Below are 21,949 nucleotides of genomic sequence, written 5' to 3'. Positions count from 1 at the left end.
AAACCCCTCATTACAGTAACTTAAATAATAGTTGAATAAACAGTTAATCTTGACTTCTTATATGCCATATAAGAAGTCAAGAATAACGGAAACCATATAATATATGGTTTAAGTCATAACGCCCCTCCAAGCGAAAGTGTAACTAAAATCTGGCCCGAGACAAAAATGAGTTCGACACCACTGGTCTAAGGCTAGAATTGTAATCACTGAACTCTTTTTGCTATATTTTTACTTTTAACACGTATTCTAACTATAGAAACATGAATTCATCCATTTTCTACCTATTTGTCCTGTACTTTTCTGATACATTTATTTTCTGCATACAATACTTTGTTTTTTTTTTCCTCTCCGTGAGCCGTCACCTTACCGTGGTGGAGGGGTTTGTGTGTCCCAATGATCCTAGGAGCTAAGTTGTCTGGGGCTTTATGCCCCTGGCAGGGTCACCCATGGCAAACAGGTCCGAGGTGAGGGACCGGACAAAGCACGGCTCACAAAGCCCCTTATGAAAAATAAAATCGATGGTACAGTGCACTCCGCTTAATAGAACTCCGGTTAATAGAGTAATCCGCTTAATAGAGCAAAAGGCTCTGGAACGGATTTGCCTCATGCAATTTCCTATAAAGATACTCCGCTTAGTAGAACAGATCTCCGCTTAATAGAACAGGCCGTAAGCAATGAAAATTGTAAACTAGTGGTTTTCGAAGTGTAGCAATCGTTCTCCGAGAAAACGCGATACCACTGCTATGCTGTTGCGCCTACGATTACGCCATACAATGTTGCGCAGTGTGTAGTTCTAGCCGTATAACAGGTAGCACGCGTCACTCCACACATAGACACACGCACGTCACAATGGCTTCAACTTCATTCAAGAGACGAGGGCTATCACCTGCGGATAAGAAGGACATACTCAGACGATACGATGTTTGATTAAAGATATGGACGCCCACAGTCGAAATATCTCTTCTAACTCGTCAGCAGGGGGTTTTCTGCGTGCATAACTTGGTCGTCGACGTGTCTGATGACCATCTCCGGTTAATAGAAACTCCGCTTAGTAGAACAGAAGCGCTTCGGCCCAATAGTGTTCTATTAAGCGGAGTGCACTGTACTCAGTTTCCCTTGCCCGGACGCGGGTCACCGGGGCCCCCCTCTGGAGCCAGGCCTGGAGGTGGGGCTCGTTGGCGAGCGCCTGGTGGCCGGACCTACACCCATGGGGCCCGGCCGGGCTCAGCCCGAAGAGGCAACGTGGGTCCCCCTTCTCATGTTCTCACCACCCGTGGGAGGGGTCAAAGGGGTCGGGTGCAATGCGAGCTGGGCGGCAGCCAAAGGTGGGGACCCTGGCGGTCCGATCCTCGGCTGCAGAAGCTAGCTCTTGGGACATGGAATGTCACCTCTCTGGCAGGGAAGGAGCCCGAACTGGTGTGTGAGGCAGAGAAGTTCCGACTGGATATAGTCGGACTTGCCTCCACACACAGCCTAGGTTCTGGTACCAGTCCTCTCGAGAGGGGTTGGACTCTCTTTCACTCTGGAGTTGCTCACGGTGAGAGGCGCAGAGCAGGTGTGGGCATACTTATTGCCCCCGGCTCAGTGCCTGTACATTGGGGTTCACACCGGAGGACGAGAGGGTTGCATCCCTCCGCCTGCGGGTGGGGGGACGGGTCCTGACTGTTGTTTGTGCATATGCACCAAACAGCAGCTCAGCATACCCACCCTTTTTGGAGTCCTTGGAGGGTGTGCTGGAGAGTACTCCTGCTGGGGACTCCCTTGTTCTACAGGGGGACTTCAATGCTCACGTGGGCAATGACAGTGAGACCTGGAGGGGCGTGAATGGGAGGAACGGCCCCCCCGATCAGAACTCGAGTGGTGTTTTGTTATTGGACTTCTGTGCTCGTCACGGACTGTCCATAACGAACACCTTGTTCAAACATAAGGGTGTCCACATGTGCACTTGGCACCAGGACACCCTAGGCCGTAGTTCGATGATCGACCTTGTGCTCGTGTCATCGGATTTGCGGCCGCATGTTCTGGACACTCAGGTGAAGAGAGGGGCCGAGCTGTCAACTGATCACCACCTGGTGGTGAGTAGGCTCCGATGGTGGAGGAAGATGCCGGTCCGTCCTGGCAGACCCAAACTTATTGTGAGGGTTTGTTGGGAGCGTCTGGCGGAATCCCCTGTCAGAAGGAGTTTCAACTCCCACCTCCGACAGAGCTTTTCCCATGTTCCGGGGGACACGGGGGACATTGAGTCCGAGTGGACCATGTTCCGTGCCTCTATTGTTGAGGCGGCCAATCTGAGTTGTGGCCGTAAGGTGGTTGGTGCCTGTCGTGGCGGCAACCCTCGTACTCGCTGGTGGACACCAGCAGTAAGGGATGCCGTCAATCTGAAGAAGGAGTCTTATCGAGCCTTTATGGCCTGTGGGACCCCAGAGGCAGCTGACGGGTACCGACTGGCCAAGCGGAACGCAGCTTTGGTGGTCGCCGAGGCAAAAACCAGAGCATGGGAAGAGTTCGGTGAGGCCATGGAAGCTGACTTCCGGACGGCTTCGAGGAAATTCTGGTCCACCATCCGACGTCTCAGGAGGGGGAAGCAGTGCACCACTAACACTGTACAGTGGGGATGGGGCGCTGCTGATTTCGACTCGGGACGTTGTGAACCGGTGGGCAGAGCACTTCGAAGACCTCCTCAACTCCACCAACATGCCTTCCTTTGAGGAAGCAGAGCCTGGGGACTCTGAGGTGGGCTCTCCTATCTCTGTGATTGAAGTCACCGATGTGGTTAAAAAGCTCCTCGGTGGCAAGGCCCCAGGGGTGGATGAGATCCGCCCAGAGTTCCTCAAGGTTCTGGATGTTGTGGGGCTGTCCTGGTTGACACGCCTCTGCAACATCGCGTGGTCAACGGGGAGAGTGCCTCTGGATTGGCAGACCGGGGTTGTAGTCCCTCTTTTTAAAAAGGGGGACCGGAGGGTGTGTTCCAACTACAGAGGGATCACACTCCTCAGCCTCCCTGGTAAGGTCTATTCAGGGGTGCTGGAGAGGAGGGTCCGTCAGGAAGTCGAGCCTCAGATTGAGGAGGAGCAGTGTGGTTTTCGTCCCGGCCGTGGAACAGTGGACAGGCTCTACACCCTTAGCAGGGTTCTCGAGGGTATGTGGGAATTCGCCCAACCAGTCTACATGTGTTTTGTGGACTTGGAGAAGGCGTTTGACCGTGTCCCTCGGGGAGTTCTGTGGGGGGTTCTTCGTGGGTATGGAGTACCGAACCCCCTGATACGGGCTGTTCGGTCACTATACCACCGATGTCAGAGTTTGGTTCGCATTGCCGGCAGTAAGTCGGAATCGTTTCCAGTGAGGGTAGGACTCCGCCAAGGCTGCCCTTTGTCACCGATTCTGTTCATAACCTTCATGGACAGAATCTCTAGGCGCAGCCGAAGCGTTGAGGGGGTCCGTTTTGGTGGCCTCAGTATTGCATCCCTGCTTTTTGCAGATGATGTGGTGCTGTTGGCTCCTTCAAACAGGGCTCTCCAAGTCTCACTGGAGCGTTTCGCAGGCGAGTGTGAAGCGGTTGGGATGAAAATCAGCACCTCCAAATCTGAAACCATGGTCCTCAGTCGGAAAAGGGTGGAGTGCCCCCTCCGGGTCGGGGGGGAGATCTTGCCCAAAGTGGAGGAGTTTAAGTATCTTGGGGTCTTGTTCACGAGTGGGGGTAGGAGGGAGCGGGAGATCGACAGGCGGATCGGTGCAGCGTCTGCTGTGATGCGGACGTTGTATCGGTCTGTCGTGGTGAAGAAGGAGCTGAGCCAAAGGGCAAAGCTCTCAATTTACCGGTCGATCTACGTTCCAACCCTCATCTATGGTCACGAGCTATGGGTCGTGACCGAAAGAACGAGATCCCGGATACAAGCGGCCGAAATGAGTTTTCTCCGCAGGGTGTCCGGGCTCTCCCTTAGAGATAAGGTGAGAAGCTCGGTCATCCGGGAGGGGCTCCGAGTCGAGCCGCTTCTCCTCCACATCGAGAGGAGCCAGATGAGGTGGCTTGGGCATCTGATTTGGATGCCTCCTGAACGCCTCCCTGGTGAGGTGTTCCGGGCATGTCCCACCGGGAGGAGACCCCGAGGAAGACCCAGGACACGCTGGAGAGACTATGTCACCCAGCTGGCCTGGGAACGCCTCGGGATCCCCCGGGGAGAGCTGTAAGAAGTAGCTAGGGAGAGGGAAGTCCGGGCTTCCCTGCTAAAGCTGTTGCCCCCGCGACCCGGCCCCGGATAAGCGGTAGAAGATGGATGGATGGATGAATACTTTGTTTTTCTCTTCAACCCCCACCCCTTCAATTTTGCTGCTGTAGATTCCAAATTTCTCCATTGTTGGACAAATAAAGTTTTTCTTATCTTATTTTAACTTATCTTATCTTATCTTAAGGTTTCAGGGGGGTCTGGAGCCGAATGCAGCTGTCTGAGGGCAAAAGCTGGGTGCACGTTGGACAGCTCATCATCATCATCTGGCTACCTGCATTGAAATTGAAATCATTTATATCGCGACTTTCAAACATAAAATGGAAATTAAAGTACTTCACATGAAAGGTGAACTGCCTGAGTTCGCTTTATGGTGACTCAAAACACCATCGGCAGGCCCTTTGCCATGACCAACCTCAAGGAAACTCCAGTGTACAGCTGTGGAATACCATCTGGTATGGAATTCTGCTCATTAGGTAGGTACAGTATTATTTTTTTACTCAATATTGCACTGATGAAAAAAAGCTTCTTGATCTTTGCATAGGTCTCCCTCAGGAACCAAAGGATTGGTTGAAGTTGAGCCCATGACTGTCTGTGTCCTATGTGTTGTGTTGTGTTGTTTTTGTTATTTTGACTAAAAAATGGCGTTGCGAGAGTGGCTGCCTTTCCAGCAGCTCCTATATTTTGTTGTTCTACTTCTTCTTTTCATAACTTTGCTGCTATGAATTGGGAATTTCTCCATTGCGAGACTAATAATGGTTTTCTTATCCTATATGACTGGAGGATCATGTTTCATGCAGGGTTGGTGAGATGTTTCTCTTTTTTCTGTGATCTGAAACTTTGTGTTTCATTAAGTCCTTCTGAGTCTTGGTTCTTGCACAACATTTGGACTAGTCTTCAACTTGCACCTCTGACAATGTTTTCTATATTTTTCATTTTTCTGTTATTTGATCTTCAGCTTTTAACTTGTATTTCTCTGTAGCTGTGTGTTGCACTTTTCATCGTCTTTAGTGATGAATGCCTTGATCCTGGTGTCTGATCACCTTTCACTCGACGTGCTAGGTGGCGACGAAGCCCGGCAAAACATCTCCATCGCTCTCTGTTTTTTCAGAGACATCTCCATGCTATTCTGACTTGCCTTTGCTCTCTGATGGAGCAATCAATCAATTGGGTAGAATGGCTCTATTATACAGCGATGGAAAAAATTAAGAAGCCACCCTTGTTTCTGGCATTGGTACATATTTTTAGGATCAATAAATCAACGAGAGCAAACACATCTCATAAGAATTTAAGAGCTGATTGTGAGACATTCTAAAGGTTTTCTTGATAACAACCAAAATGATTTCAGAAATTCTTATATATAGTAAATGGCTCTGCGATTATACTGCCCAAAATCGTGCTTTTAGGCATTCCATACTTTCTTTTGTATTAATTCATCACTTGATGATATCGAAGATGGTGCCGTAGTTGGCAGCTGTCGGCAAGTGCTCTTTGAGAGCTTTGCTTTTTTTTTGTCTTTCGTTTTGTCACATGGTGTTTGTTGTTACTTTGTGAAGACCCAATGTGGATTGTTTTCAGTGGGGTTTTTTTTGGGCTATGTGCTTGTTGGTTGTACAAGCATTGATTTTGATGGAGGGACTGTCGGCGAATTTTGACTGTCCCCACTGGACAGTCCCGGGGCGCTTGGGGTTTTTTGCACCTGTAATGGACAGCATCTTTCACAGCCACATATTGTTTTGCTGAGATGTCGGTGCTGTTGGACAGTCTGCGCTGGTGCAGTTGGATGATTGGTTGCTGGAGCCGAGGATGAGGAGAGAAGAGCATCATTGCAGAGTGTGGATGCTTATTTGCAACAGAGTCGCCGCTTGGAATTGAAACAGATTTTCATGGGGCAGGAGAAGTGAATCAATCTCATTTTTTGTCAATGGACACTAATGTTTCTTGTTTACTTTCAAACTTAGCTTGTAGCAGATGTGTGCAAATTTTGAGCATGACGTCTCTGATCCACTGGTGAAAGGACATTTTGATTCCCTCCTCTTTCATTGAGAACTGCTTCACACAGCAAAGCGTATGCACGAAAAGTGGTTAAGATTGCTTGACCATCCTTGTTTTATGATATGTGTTGTGTTATATTATTTTATTTGATGTTAACCCTTTTGTATCGCGCTTTGTTACAGCTGTAGCTGTTGTGAAAGCGCTATATAAATCAGGATGTATTGAATTGTATTTATAAGGCTTTTAGTGGCACCAGATATTAAAAGGAACAAAAAGTTGAAAAAACATGGCGGACTGTCAATTTTTTCTTTTGCTGTATGTTTTTCCCTCTCTAGATTTTTCTCCTAACGATGAAGCAACATCCAGTATAATGAGGGGCATCGCCAGACCCCTGTTGCTGGGGTACATGCCCCAGTACCGTATTGGCCCGAATATAAAACGGCCCTGATTATAAGGCGACCCCCTCTTTTTCAAGACTCAAGTTTGAAAAAATGCTTTTTGAATAATTACATAATTAATAATTACAGTACATCTGAAACAAATGATTATAACAATATATTTGAGAGATTCAAATCTTAATATCTAAACATTTAAATATGTAAACTAAAGTGCAATTACGTTCGTAAATGAATGGCTTCTGGTTTTTGAAATGTAAATGACATAACTTCTCAGCTGCCGGTTAACCTGGCCCATCTTCGACCCACTTTTCTCCAGATTGTCGCTACGTTTCTCCATTTTCTGTTATCTCTTCTATTATTTTCTTCTCTTTTCTTTCTTACTGCTATTTTTTATTTTTATTCTTCGTCCTACCGCCATTTTTATTCTTTGTGACAGGGGTTCACTTTGGCCTGGGAAGTCAAGTTCAGCATTCGCTTCAATAATATCTGGCGCCATCTAGCGCCGTAAATGGGTATAATGTCTAGACCCCGAATATAAGACGACCACCACTTTTATTTCAATGCAAAAAACACTGTCTTATATTCGAGCCAATACAGTATTAATGAGCTTTACCCCAGTATTAGGAGCGGACTGGCTGTTACGACCAGAGTTCAACAGAGAAAAGGAAATTGCTACACTGTTGTTAACATATCGTAGCAGCCATCCGCAATTCGTGAATTTGCGACCTGCTCAGGACAGACGCTTCTTTCCTCTGCCCTCTTCCCCTAATCCCTTACTTTCCCTACTCTGTTCATGATGTGTCACTGGCAGGTGGGCCCACATCCAACAGATTGCTGATATTGGCCTACATCAACGACAGGACTCGAAAAGTCATTGCAATGACACGTAGGGGCGTCGGTGCTGAGCAATAGAGGTAATTGTTTTATACGTTCCATATGAAAGTATCACCAACCATCACCATCATATCACTGCATAAATACGCTTACATCCATCCATTTTATGATCCACTTTGAACCGGTTGCCACCCAATCGCAGGGCACACAGAGACATACAACCATTCACGCTCACACTCACACTGAGGGACAATTTGGAGTGTTCTATTAACACACGATCTGTGCACCGTGAGGTTGACGCACTCGGCCACCAGGCCGCCACTGCATAAATAAGGTATTCAAGGTATTATTTCCACAAGAAGGATCAAGCAGTATGGAAGATGAATGAATGAATGAATATTTCCACAAGACTGATCACTTGCAGGCAAACAGTCCAAATTATGTTCCAATATCATATTTAAACCTCCACCCATTACAAAACCAGAATTTGGAAAGCGAGTAAGAGAATATTTAATATGAAAGGTTATTATTTTCGTAATTTGAATTATACCCGGGCGGCCCGGTAGTCCAGTGGTTAGCACGTCGGCTTCACAGTGCAGAGGTTCCGGGTTCGATTCCAGCTCCGGCCTCCCTGTGTGGAGTTTGCATGTTCTCCCCGGGCCTGCGTGGGTTTTCTCCGGGTGCTCCGGTTTCCTCCCACATTCCAAAAAAAACATGCGTGGCAGGCTGATTGGACGCTCTAAATTGTCCCTAGGTGTGAGTGTGAGTGCGAATGGTTGTTCGTCTCTGTGTGCCCTGCGATTGGCTGGCAACCGATTCAGGGTGTCCCCCGCCTACTGCCCGGAGACAGCTGGGATAGGCTCCAGCACCCCCCGCGACCCTCGTGAGGATCAAGCGGCTCGGAAGATGAATGAATGAATGAATTATACCCACACATATTAAGAATTACTACATTGTTGTTTACCGGAACTGGTGGGCATCACTCGTTGGGCGTGAGAATTCTGGTGCTTGCAGGAAGGCCCACCACAGGCTGGCGGGACATTCCACCCCAATTGCTGTTTGAGGAGGGTATGCCGACATAGGTTGTCTTACCTTGGCCTCACTGTAGAGCGGGTGCACTAGATGGGTAAGTGGGCGGCCTTGATTCTTCTAATGGTGGGCTGGAGAACTCGACTCCCCCACCCTATTGTTGTGGCACCTAGATGTGCATCAACTGTCGGCCATTGTCAAAGTGCGGTGTTTCCTGAAAGTAGCGACAAGTTTTCTACCCTGCCAAAAGGGCTGTTTGCATTTGCCGGAGGGCATTGCGAGATGCGTGACGCCGACATCTGGTGCTCTATTGTGTTTTGTACATTTTATTACTTTTTCAATCCTATTTTGATTTGAGCAAGTACTGTGTGTGCTAATTTGGTTAAGTGGACTTGATGTATCAATGCAATACAAAAAAAATAGGATAAAGAGGATAAAGCGGATCAGAAAATGGATGGATTGATTTTTTTATTCATAGAAGGGATTTTTTTCTGAAAAATAATGAAAAATCCCCCCTATTGGTTGATAAAATACGGCAGAGTGGTTGACTGGTTTGCACGTCGGCTTCACAGCGCAGAGTTGCAGGGTTCAATTCCGGCTACGGCCTTCCTGCGTGGAGTTTGCATGTTCTACCTGTGCCTGCGTGAGGTTTCTCTGGGTATTCTGATTTCCTCCCACATTCCAAAAACATGCATGGCAGGTTAATGGAACACTGTAAATTGTCCTAGGTGAGTGTGAGCGTGGATGGTTGTTTATCTGTGTGTGCCCTGCGATTGGCTGGTGACCAGTTCAGGGTGTTTGGCGCCCACTGCCGGAAGACCGCTGGGATAGGCTCCAACAGGAACCGCGACCCTTGTGAGGAGAAGCGGCTCAGAAAATGGATGGACATTTTAATGCACTACACCGAGCCTGTTGAAGAAAACTGAAAATTGGTCAGTAAAGCTTCCTACTTCAGACCAAATATTGTGACTTTCCGCAAATGGTGTGGCCATTGTGGTGCTGGAAAATCTGATGAGTCACAGTTACTGAATCAAAGTGCTGTCACCACTTTTTTTTCTTTTAAAATTTGGCGTTGCCGTGCCTACCTAAGCTGCTAAAGAGAAAGTGAAGTTCACTTCACCCACATCATCTTTCTCTTGTGAAAATTGTACACATTTGATAAGAGTCCGTCCAGCCATGAAGAAATCTAAGATTTTTTTTCATCGTAGTGGTTAACACTGCCATACCCAGGGGTTTTGGTGCTCCCTAATGTTGACTTTTTTAATGTCTCCCTTTTCGGACATCAGTCCAAAACTGACAACATTAAATAGGCTGCAGAAAAGCTTTTCCTGCAAGAGAGCACAACCTCAAGGAGGCATATTGAGACTAATTTTCACAATTGTTGTCCAATGTCATGCTTTTATTAAATAATTCATAACAATGGGCTGAAATGCTGAACTGCATAAATCAGTGACAAGCAGGGATTTTGGAAAATTACATTGAATGAACTGTACAAGAGCATTGAACAAGAAACTATCTGTCCACAATTCTTCATATTTTTATATGTGGAATTTTTTTTCCCAATAGTTCATTCAACTGGAAGGGAAAAAACACCCAATGAACATATTCCATTTAAAATAAACTGGAGAAAAAAAGTGGACCATTTGGAATAGTACACACACCAAAAAAATCTTTTGAGCAATGCACACTAAGTCAACTCCAGAGGCAACAAATTGACACTTTTATTTGTTGTCATCTTCCAATTAACCCGTTCTCAAAAGTAAGGGTGCAGGTCGCCGGGCATACGGTGTACTTGTCATCGCATATCAGCTCTGACTTTAGACAAATATGTTTTTTTTAGTATTACGACTGCCATGGAACACCATATTGTTCATGTTTTGACAATTATGCCATGATACACAATCAATGAAAAATCACTTTCTTATGTTGTGTGAACAACTAGTATCTTTCTCTGGCTGCCAGAAATGTTCATCAAATATATATTTCCATAACAGAGCGCACTGACACGATTCCTTATTTTTTTTTTTGGGGGGGTGGAGGGGGGTAATTCCCCGGTTTAAAAAAAAAAAGAAAAAAAAAGTTAATGTTACTTTACTCTTAATACGCCAATAATCCAATGTGCCTATTCAATCTAATGTGTTACATTGACTCAGACTGAAATGTTATAATTGAAGTTCTGTTTTCTTGCTCCTTCCAAGGGCCTGGGAGAGGTGGGTGTGCATGTTGGGCTGTCTGGACAGGATCTTCAGCGTCAGCATACAACAACAATAGGGTTCAGAAAAATACAGTGCAGAGGAGTAAAAACAAACATTAACTAAAAAAAAACAAAAAAACAACAACTACACCAAGTTGCTAAAGTTCTTCGTCACAGTGTGAAGCGTATGCTGCTGAGACCAACATAAGAAAAAGGAGAAAAGTCTTTAAACCAAATAAACATCAACAAATGGACATCAGGTCAAAAATGAAAAGAAAAAAAAAACATTTACACCATCAATAAATATTGTGATAACTCTCGCAGTTCCAGTTGTTATAATTCATCATCTATGTGGTTCTCAGTTCCTAGGAATTCGGACAAAAGGGGAAAAAAAAAGAAAACCAAACCCGAACGTTAGTTACAATTCATACCAATGACTTTGGAAATCTGTCATCACAAAACTGAAAAGCAAACCAACCTGTTTTTGTTTCTTCTGCGAGCTGTGATTTGGTCCCAGATTCTATCCGAGCAGTGCTCTCCTCTGTGGGCGTGGCATCAACGGGCAGCTTGTCTTCTAGGTTTTCTATATTTGAAAGTGTCGTCAATATATGGAATTCTACTTGTCACATATAGGCGTTTCATTATGTTTTTGAGTGTGCAAGCGTCACTCACCACTCGTTTCGTTGGGGCTCTCCTCTGTGGGCAGGATGACTTCCTGCTCAGCGCTGCTATTGGCCTTGCTGCTCTTATCGGCACTCGTGTTGTTCTTGGGTTTAGGCTTCGGCTTGGCAAACTTTGCCTTGTTTAGAAGGTAGTTGACTTCTCTGTCCAGCAGGGCAAGCTTGGCCTCAATGTCTTTGGAAAGCATGACTGGACGCTCTTTTGGAGAACGTTTCTCCTGCTCAGCGGCAATCTCATTCCTCCATGTCTGGACAGATGGCGGTGGTTTTCATGCATTACTTGTAAAAGGCATCAGCTAAAGTTGTCTTTGTTTTGAAAATAAAACAAATAATAATAGAAATAGGGCATCTTTACTTAAGTTCAACCTAAATACTCAATTGCAAGCATGTAAACCTAGCAAAGTTGCATTCAGCTACTGTTAGACTGACATGGATTCTTGCAATTTATAAATTAAATAAATCTTGAGACTGTACTTAAAATCGGTTCGCAAATGAGACCTGTTTCAAACTGTGAGACCAAGAATTTCATTTGGTCGCATGTGTGCAAGTGCATACATTTTAACGCTCCTACCAACACAGGGACTGTATTCGACATTACAATCAAACTTCGGTTTTCGAACGTCTCTGTTATCAACCAAATCAGATTTTGACCAGAAAATTAGATTTTTTATGCCTCGGATTACGACTGACAATGGGTTTTCGACCAAACCCAAATACGCCACTCGACTCCTCTCGGCTTACTTTTACGAGGAAGTGACACTTCCTCTTGTAACGTTCATTGTGAGCAGATGTATTTGTTGTGATTTACGCAAATCTGTCTGTTTTTTTGGTGCATAGTTTATTAGCCCCTAATCATGGACTAATAAAATACTTTCAGATTTCGAACAGCCTTCTGGAACGGATTATGGTCGAAACCCGAGGTATGACTGTCCATGCTAGCTGGTAAAAAAAAAAACGTTTGTGTCAAGCCGTGTGAAAATGAAGTGCAAAAGATTGATCAGCATGTCCAATGTTAATCCTACATTACCGATGCTGGCGTTTCAGAATTCCCACATGCATCACCCCCACCTCTGTCAGGGCATTGAAGCTAGCTCAAAAGGCATGAAACTGACCCGAATTCCGTTTAGGGGTGCACCAATTCATCGGCTGGGAACAGCGGCTATTTTCTTACATTTTTTTGGGAGGTGGGGTAGGTAGGTGGTGGTAATTGGTGATCAACGGATCTCATTAATAAAACCGATCTTGTCCACCAATCACATTCCCCTCCACTTGTCCTCTTCTGCTTTGAGATGATTAACAGGCTTTCTATTTCTATTTGGGAAAATAGACTATTTTTTAAAAATTATTTTAAACCTAAATAATAGAATGGACTTCATGTGTTTAAAACAACCCAAATAGTATTGTTCCACAAGTAATGAAAAGAAATCGGGATCAGCAGGTCAGGCTTTATAAAGATCGGGGATCGGCCAGAAAGGTGTGATCAGTGCACCCCTAACTTCCATCATCCCAATCAGTGTTAGTTTTCTTTTTATAGAACAGTAACACACACACACACACACACACACACACACAAGGCTCAACTTTTCGATCTAACTGTAGAGCAATTGAAAAGAAGAAAAAAAAATTAACGTCACCTACCAGTGTCCCATTGATCACTTTTTCTAAAACATTCAGTTCAACTTCAGTAAATATTTGATCGTCTCCTGGAATGAGCTTTGCACTCCTTTGAAAGTATTAAAAAAAAATGTCAGAGCAAAGACAATGTCAAACTAGTGTCCTCAGATTTCCATGTCAACAAAGCTCACCGCAGGAAGATGCTGGAGGTGTTGAGTATGCTGTCCAGGGCAGCGAGGTGATGGGGCCACTTGCGCCGCTCTTCCACCCGAAAAATCATGTCCTTGCACACGTGCTTGAGCTGAGAAAGCTTTTCCTTGAGTTGAGTGGTGGTTGCAGTGTAGCCATCATCGTCCATCCATGCGGATGCTTCACTGAGTTTGGAGGAGATCTGCTCCCTCTCCTCCTCTGTCACCACCAACTGGTATTCCTCCTGGTATAATTTGTCCTGGAAAAAACATGTCAATATGCGGGGATTTTATGTCAGCTTTAAATCTGTACTTACGTGCAGTGTTTTGAACCGATCATCTTGGAAGCTGTGGTTTCCAAAGTCTCCAAAAAAAGTTTCCTCACATTGACAAGTCACATTTTTGGGGCTCCGAGTTGCAAGGATCATCTCATTTGTCTGATTATTGGTCGATGCAATAACTGTAAGTGACGGGTGTCAAACTCAAGGCCCGGGGGTCAAATCCAGCCCGTCATGTCATTTTATGTGGCCCGCGGAAGCAAATCACGTGTGTTCACTTGTCAAGAAACAGAAGACGAGACGCTTCGTTGCGCGGGGACACGGCTCTGTATTGGCTCCTTAACACCCAACGGAACATCTCCTTTCGACATGACAAGGAAATCTTCTGGAGCATTCAGGCATCAGCCAAGGAGGCAGCTTCCCAAAACAACAATCTGCGGCAGCTCTTCAACCTCCTCCGCAAAGATGAAGCAGGCCCCCGCCGGCGCTGTTACTTAGTCAAGGACAGGGCTGGCAAGATTCGTTCAACCGAAACTGAGTGCATCAGTCATTGGAAGGAGCACTTTAGTGAGCTCCGAAATCATCCTCCTGTCCCCGAAGACCCAACTCTCACCATACATTTCACCACTAACCCGGACTGTCCCATCACCCCCATATCGCCAGCCAAGTCAAAGCAGCCATGACAAAGCTCAAAAATGGTAAAGCGTCAGGTCCATGTGCAATCACAGCAGAGGCGCTGAAGGCTGGTGGTGACCACATCATCCTGTGGCTCACACAGATCATCAACCATGTGTGGGTCACAGAGTCATTGCCTGATGACTGGAGGCGGGGCATCATACTTTACTTCTGGAAGCATAAGGCAGACCAACTGACCGGTAGCCACCATAGAGGCACCATGCTCTTTTCCATTCATCAGGCGCCGACAGGTATGGCGACCTCGGTTAAACGCTCCCGAGTATTATCCCTGTTTTTGGCGACCCTGAGCAGCTCATTTACACAAAGAATAAGTTGCTTAGCATTGGGTAGTCTACGCTCGGTCTTTTTTCACCAGCACACGAAAATCCACAAGGTTTTTCGGAGCTAATCGCGAGCGGAGCGGCAGCGCTGTACGGAGGGAGCATGGAAACGCCGCCGGAGGAGGGGGAAGCGAGCCGGTGTGCTAGACACGCTCCGGCAGCGTGGACGAACCCCGCTCCCATCGATCCATCTTGCTAATTTATGATCTCTGCCAAACAAGATGGATGAACTTCTTCTCCTCACAAAGATCAACAAAACCTTTTGCACGTTCTGCTGCGTTCTGCTTCATTGAAACCTGGCTCAGTGACCGCCACCCGGATTCCGCGGTACATCTACCCGGCTTCCGCCTTCTCTGAGCCGACCGCGACACAGAGCTATCAGGGAAATCGAAAGGTGGTGGGATTTGCTTCTATATCAACGAAGAATGGTGCACTGATGTCAAGTCAAGTCAAGTCAAGTCAACAGTATTTATAGAGCACTTTCAAACAGCCATCGCTGCATACAAAGTGCTGTACATGGAGCGATTTAACATATACAATAAACAGTAAGACGAATCAGTAATAAGTAATAAGGCGGTAGAAAGCACCAAGCAGTAAAATCAAGAGCAAATCTAAGTCATGCTGAGTCAAACGCCAAAGAATACAAGTGAGTTTTGAGGAGGGCTTTAAAGATGGGCAGCGAGGAGGCTTGCCGAATGTTCAGTGGGAGGTCATTCCAGAGAGATGATGTCACGAAGCTCGACGCACACTGAAGCCCGGAATGGAGTCGCCGTCTTTAAACCTTGGTAGTCGACCGTCTACGCCAAATGCAGCGTTGTGACGTATTCTCGTCTTTGAATCAAAGGCAAAGGCATTCGCAATAACACGAGAGAGCTGAAACGTCAAGGGGGGGTTCAAAATGGCCGAAATTTCATGAAGTCACCGGCTGATAATTCTCAGGCATTGCAGCAAAGAATAAAACGTTCTGTAATTATCACAATTTACATATTTTGCACCATAGAGACACATTATAATTCATATTTTTGAATGCATCGTAAACCTAATGTGTAAACATGCATTTCACGCGATTTTTACGTCAATCGCTTTGTTTTCGCTTGGACAGACGTATGCATGCCACATTGTTGGGTTGAGGTCATTACAATTTTAGGTGGCGTCAGAGGATCGCAAATGAGTTTGCCTTTTTCCAGGAGGCTTCAAACCGATGCATTCTTACATGAACATGGATTGTTAGTAGGGCTTGGTTGGGACCTCCAGACACAATTTTTTTTCCTTTTGCAAAAAATAAAGTTACGTTGGGTACCTAACGGCGGCTGCGCCGGCGCCGCCCCGACGACCTCGCGGGGCATTATTGCATGAACAATTCCGGTCGGGATTGTTTGTAGGGCTTGGTTGGGACCTCCAGACACAACTTTGTTTTTCTTTCGCAAAAAATAAAGTTATGGGAGGGGTCCACCGCCGCCGACACCCTCGCGTGGATCAGGCCGCGAGACGGGCGCTGTGGGTCGGCGAAGGGGAGTAGGAAACCGGCCAATGACCGGCGCCGTAGCCCGTCGTCACGCCACGCCCCACGCCTCTCCCACCAGCCGCCATCGCGGAGCGGGCGGTGTGGGCCAGGGCGGAGGGGGTAGGAAACCGGCCAATGACCGGCACCGTACCCCACCCCCTACTTCTCTCCCCGCGGGCGCCGGCGCACACAGCCGCAGAGTACACAACATAACTATTTTTTTGCAAAAGAAAAAAAAAAGCTGCATTCGACTGCCGCCGCTCGCCGAATTCAAGCCGCCGACAGCCGCCTTGGACGCCGCTGGCAGCCGCCTCCCCTTCCGCCCCCGCCTCCAAGCTCGAGGTTTACACCGGCAAGCCTTCAGGCGGCGCCGGGGCGCATGGACTCGCCGGAAGGGCACACAATAACAACGGACAATTTTTTTACCTCGAAGCCGTTTTGTGTTTGTGACTTTCCTTTGCAAACTATATATGTATGGATAGCTCTGATGGCAGTGAACATTGTTGAAGTTGTTGAAAGTAAAAAAATATTCATAAATGACTTAGTTATCACACCTCAAAACATTTACTAGAAATTGTACATATTCATGAAAACGGCACTTCCATAATTTTTTTTCCATCCACAATTTTTCTTTGGGCATAATTCTTTGTCATTATCAAGGCTCTACTTGTGTGATATGACATCTTCAAATTCAGGTTTTAATTTTATAGATTTCTTTGAAGTGTCATAGCACAGTACTGCCTTTATTATCCATAAAGGGCAAAAAAATCCCCAAAAACTAATAAAAACTGTATATGTATGGATAGCACAGATGTTTCTGAACATTTTGAGTGTTTGGAAAAAAAAATGTATTACACAATTTACATCATTTACAAAATTGTAAAATGCGTAACTTAGTGTTTTTTTTCATTTGAAGGACCCAAGGGTTTAAACTGCAAGCCTTTCTACTCGCCACTTGAGTTCACCTCCTTTTTACTAGTCGGTGTTTACATTGCGCCACACGCTAACGCTAACACGGCGATACAAACGCTAGCTGAACAAGTAAACAAACTCAAACTAAAATACCCAGAGTCACACCTGTTCATTTTGGGCTATTTTAATAGAGCACATCTTAACCATGAACTTCCCAGATATAACCAGAGAAGGCAACATTCTAGACCACCGCTATACAACAATCAAAAATTCATACTGATCGATCGCCCGTGCAGCATTGGGTCTTTCTGACCACAATTTAATACACTTAATACCTACATACAGACAGAAACTCAAATGTGTTAAACCGGTTGTTAAGACTGTGAAAAAATGGACAGATGAAGCAAAGCTAGCTCTACAAGAATGCTTAGACTGCACTGATTGGGGCGTCTTTGAAACTTCAACGGGCACACCGGATGAATACACAGACACTGGAACATCATATATCAGTTTCTGTGAGGACATGTGTGTACCAACGAAGTCCTTCTGCTCCTTCAACAATAACAAGCCATGGTTCACTCCCAAACTCAGGCAACTCAGGAAAGAAAAAGAGGCCGCATTTAGAAGTGGAGATCGGGCACTGTACAAACACGCCCAAAACCAATTGACAAAGGAAATTAACATCGCTAAGAGAAGCTATGCAGAGAGGCTGAAAATCCAGTTCTCTGCTAACGACTCTGCATCTGTATGGAATGGCCTGAAAGCTTTCACAAACTATAGAATGCCATCCCCCCAAACAGTGAACAATAAGGGTCTTGCTGATGAACTAATAATGTTTTTCTGCCGATTTGAAAAGGACACCCCCATCTCTACCAGAAACTACTCTATCTACCCCCCCCCCCACCCTCTTTCTCCACTACAGATCCACGAACAGGACGCGAGACGGCTCTTCAAGCAGCAGAAGATCAAGAAAGCTGCGGGGCCCGAGAAAGTGTCCCCCTCCTGCCTGAAAGTCTGTGCTGACCAGCTTGCTCCGGTCTTCACACAAATCTTCAACAGATCCCTGGAGCTGTGTGACGTCCCATCCTGCTTCAAACAGTCTACCATCATCCCAGTTGCCAAGACATCTGCAACATCGGAACTGAACGACTATAGGCCTGTCGCTCTGACGTCTGTGGTCATGAAGTCCTTTGAACGCATTGTGCTGAACCACCTCAAGAATGTCACGGGACCCCTGCTGGACCCTCTTCAGTTTGCCTACCGGGCAAACAGGTCTGCACTACATCCTCGAGCACCTCGACAGCAAAGGGACCTACGCAAGGATCCTGTTTATGGATTTCAGCTCTGCGTTTAACACCATCATCCCGAAACTCCTCACCCTCAAACTTCTCCCCTACGATCTGCCAGTGGATCCTCAGCTTCCTGACGGGACGGACACAACAGGTGAGACTGGGAGGAACAACATCATCAACGTGCACTACTAGCACTGGAGCCCCACAGGGATGTGTCCTCTCTCCACTGCTCTTCTCCCTCTACACAAACGATTGCACCTCAACAAGTCCAGCTGTCGAACTCATAAAGCATAGGTGTCAAACTCAGGTCCTGGAGGGCCGCTGTCCTGCATGTTTTACAAGTCTCCCTGTTGCAACACAGCTGATTTAAATGAACAGGTACAAGGTCAGTCATCTGCAGAGCTTGCTGATGATCTGATCATTTGTATTGCTGGAGCTCTGGTGCAACCGACACAACCTGGGGCTGAACACACTCAAGACTGTAGAGAGGATCGTGGACTTCAGGAAACATCCTTCTCCACAGTTGCCCCTCACACTATCCAACTGCCCTGTGTCAACCGTCGAGACCTTCAAGTTCCTGGGAATCACAGTCTCCCTGGACATGAAGTGGGAAGTCAACATCATTTTCACTCTGAAAAGGGCCCAGCAGAGGATGTACTTCCTGAGGTTGCTGAGGAAGCATGGCCTGCCACAGGAGGTGCTACGTCAGTTCTACACGGCAGTCATTGAATCAATCCTGTGTTCTTCCATCACGGTTTGGTTTGGGGCCGCCACAAAAAAGGACAAAATCCGACTTCAACGGACGGTTAGGACGGCAGAAAAAATCATTGGCACCGCCCTACCCACTCTTGAGAACTTGCATACTGCAAGAATCAAAACAAGGGCACGGAAAATCCTCCTGGATGACCCGCACCCTGCCCACCACCTTTTCCAGCTACTCCCCTCAGGCAGGCGCTACAGAGCCATGAGCACCAAATCTAGCAGATACTTAAACAGCCTCTTCCCTCTAGCTATTAACTCCCTAAACAGTTACTCTTCTTGTACAACAAATACTGCTACTGGTCACTCTAAAATGGTTCAATGATTTTCTGCACCAACTGTACAACTGTCATCGTATTGTATTCTACCACTGATACTTTGCTCTGCTTGATACTTTGCACATTGTCTCACAGTTGTCACTGGGTGGTACCACTGCCCTAAGGTTCACTTACATTACGAAATGTCCTTCCATACCTATTTGTCATGTCCTTGTTTATGATGATACTAATGCAGCGTGTTATACCAGAGACAAATTCGTTGTGTGTTCTACATACTTGGCCAATAAAGATGATTCTGATTCCGGGTAAACTTTTCACTCGCATTCTACTCACCCGAGCTCTACCTGCAACCAGAAGCAGACACCGCCAACAAGCCGGATTTATGTCCAACCGTTCCACCATGGAACACATCTCTGCTCTCTGACTTCTGATAGAAAAGGCTCGGAAGTTCAGAAAGGACCGGCACTTATTTATTGCTTTTATTGACCTCAAGGCTGCTTTTGACACAGTGGACTATGGCTCCCTCTGGAACATCTTAAAATCCCTTGAAGTCGCTACCAAGATTCTCTCTTCAAATAACCAAGACCACTCATCAAATAACTGTACCAGGGTGCGGAAAGCTGTGTATGCGTGAATGGCCAAGACTCCGAGTGGTTCCCCATCAACAGTGGTGTAAGGCAGGGATGTGTTGCCGCTCCAAAGGTCTTTAACTGCGTCATTGACCACCTGATGTCAAGAATCTGTGAGCAGATTACTGGAGTGTCACTCACCAACTGCATTCTAAAAGACCTCGAGTATGCTGATGACACCGTCTTGTTCAGCGAGACTGCCGATCAGCTTAATGAGGCTCTCGAGCGTTCAATGAAGAGTCCAAAAAGCTTGGTCTAAAGATTAGTTGGGCCAAGACAAAATTGATGCATGTTGGCGATGGACCTGACCCACCATCTTTTGTATTTGATGGCACCCCTGTCTACTTTGTCTCCACCTTTAAATATCTCGGCTCGACTCGACAGTGACCAACAATGGAGGCCTCAAAACAGAGGTCGACCGTCATCGCGCCCTTCCAGCTTCTGTCTTGCAGTACTTGTGGAGACCTTATCCCGTGAAACAAAGCTCAGAATCTACAGTGCCTCAGACATCTCTGTCCTCCTGAGCGGCTTCGAAACCTGGCCACTGAATAACTCTCTTGAGGCCAGGCTTAATGGCTTTGACTCCAGGGCCCTCAGGAGGATTGAAGGTATCGAGTGGACCGAGCACATCACAAATCAGGCTCTAACAGACAAAATCAAACACCCACAAGCCTCCCGTCTCGCAGCAATGTGCAGAGTGCAATGGTATGGCCATGTCATCCGCCTGCCTCAGGAACACCCAACCAGCACCATCCTGGCCTTCAATCCCCAGCAAGCTGGCTGGAGACGACCCAGAGGTGCCCACCGCACTCGCTGGCTAGACGTCATAGCCCTGGACCTTGGGGCCTGCAATGTGACCCTGGCACAAAACCTTGCCCACAATAGACCCAGGTGGAGAGACCTGGTTGCTATGGTTGACTCTACGCGCCATGAAGTGCAAGAGGACTAAAGAAAGAAAGAATCAATTCATTTGTTTTGTACAAGTAATAATGCGATGAGACGAAAGATTTTTGTGGTTTGTCATAACAGCCTCCCGAGGGAAGACGCAACTTCAAAGTGGTCCGCGACAAAAATAATTTTGATGTGCTCAAATTATTTTTTTATTGCGGCAAAGTGAAATTATTTTAAGAAGTTATTTTCCGGATTGTACGCTTTGAAAAGTAACAAAACATAAAAGGGATTTTTTCTTTTAAATTTAAAAAGCATTAAAGCAAACCATGGACAGTCATGGAATCGTAACCGCTTCTCCCTCGTACGCTTTGTTGTTTAAAGCCTTTTGAGGTGATAGAGGAGAGAATCAAAGTGACTTACCGCGTTTGTCGACCTTCCGAATGTAGTCAGACAAATAAATCTCGGTTCAAGCCCCTTTCTTCGAGCCATGACCACTTGAACGTGTTCCTCACACTCGCGTCTATCGCGCGTAAGTCTGCTTGTCTGTCTACCTGCTTGAACATTACGCACGAATAACTTCACATATAGCGCTCAAATACTCAATATTCAATGATTTATCTGGACTTTGAGGCTTCCGCTGTCGCCGAAATTTCGAAAGTCCAAGGTAGGGGAGTGGTATTGCCGTTGCTTGCGTTTGCTGTTGTCGTACTTCTTCTGACGTCTAGTTTTGTCAGCGCTGATTGGTTGAAACCAAAACGACGCTTGCATCCATACAGCAGAGACCAACCGAGTGCTGTGGCGCGCTTCGCTCGAATGGTGTCGCTACAAGCGAAACAACGCACACAAACGCGTGTTCATTCAATGTTGTCAACTAATACCCTGATTCATTTTAGGCTATCTAATTAATTTCCCGGAGGAAAATTGAGGACAAGTTGAAAAATCCGGAATTCCGGAGGACTTTCATCTCTGACCCTGAGGAGAGTCTGGCGAGCATTGTAAGCCGCTTCTCCCTGCAGCCACCGCCAGACCCCTTTCCATACCTTTGCTGCTCTGTGAGATATGGGCTGTAACGTTTAATGTAAAAAGCAGCAATCGACACGGGGGTCTTGAGAGTAGTGTTGTGGAGTAGACAATTTAATTTTTCAATTAATGCTTAATTTAAATTTTGATATCCACAGCGATCCTATAAATTGGCTGAAACTAAAATTAAAGTCAGTTAAAGTCTTTTTTTTTCT

At 46.3% G+C, this 21,949-nt stretch overlaps 1 protein-coding gene and 1 long non-coding RNA gene across 2 annotated transcripts in view; both read right to left on the bottom strand.

Moving 5' to 3' along the window:
- Positions 1 to 10,176: 10,176 nt before the first annotated feature.
- The window catches only part of hyou1 (hypoxia up-regulated 1), a 42,170-nt gene continuing 30,397 nt past the window's right edge, over positions 10,177 to 21,949 (bottom strand). Inside the window, exons 20-24 of the mRNA XM_052046235.1 lie at positions 13,159 to 13,415; positions 12,992 to 13,076; positions 11,346 to 11,601; positions 11,152 to 11,256; positions 10,177 to 11,038 (exon numbers count right to left, since the gene is read on the bottom strand). Of these exons, the coding sequence (XP_051902195.1) occupies positions 11,007 to 11,038; positions 11,152 to 11,256; positions 11,346 to 11,601; positions 12,992 to 13,076; positions 13,159 to 13,415 (735 nt within the window). The 3' untranslated portion in view covers positions 10,177 to 11,006. The remainder of the gene's footprint in view (positions 11,039 to 11,151; positions 11,257 to 11,345; positions 11,602 to 12,991; positions 13,077 to 13,158; positions 13,416 to 21,949) is intronic.
- Positions 12,537 to 12,985, bottom strand: LOC127587840 (uncharacterized). Its single transcript, XR_007958875.1, has 2 exons — positions 12,707 to 12,985; positions 12,537 to 12,664 (listed from the first exon to the last, which is right to left on the bottom strand). It is a non-coding gene; the product is annotated as an uncharacterized LOC127587840 (long non-coding RNA).

The sequence above is a fragment of the Hippocampus zosterae genome, chromosome 16 (assembly GCF_025434085.1).
Source record: "Hippocampus zosterae strain Florida chromosome 16, ASM2543408v3, whole genome shotgun sequence".
Lineage (NCBI taxonomy): Eukaryota > Metazoa > Chordata > Actinopteri > Syngnathiformes > Syngnathidae > Hippocampus > Hippocampus zosterae.
Note: the sequence above shows the minus strand (reverse complement) of the source record. Positions and strands in the feature narration are given on the sequence as shown.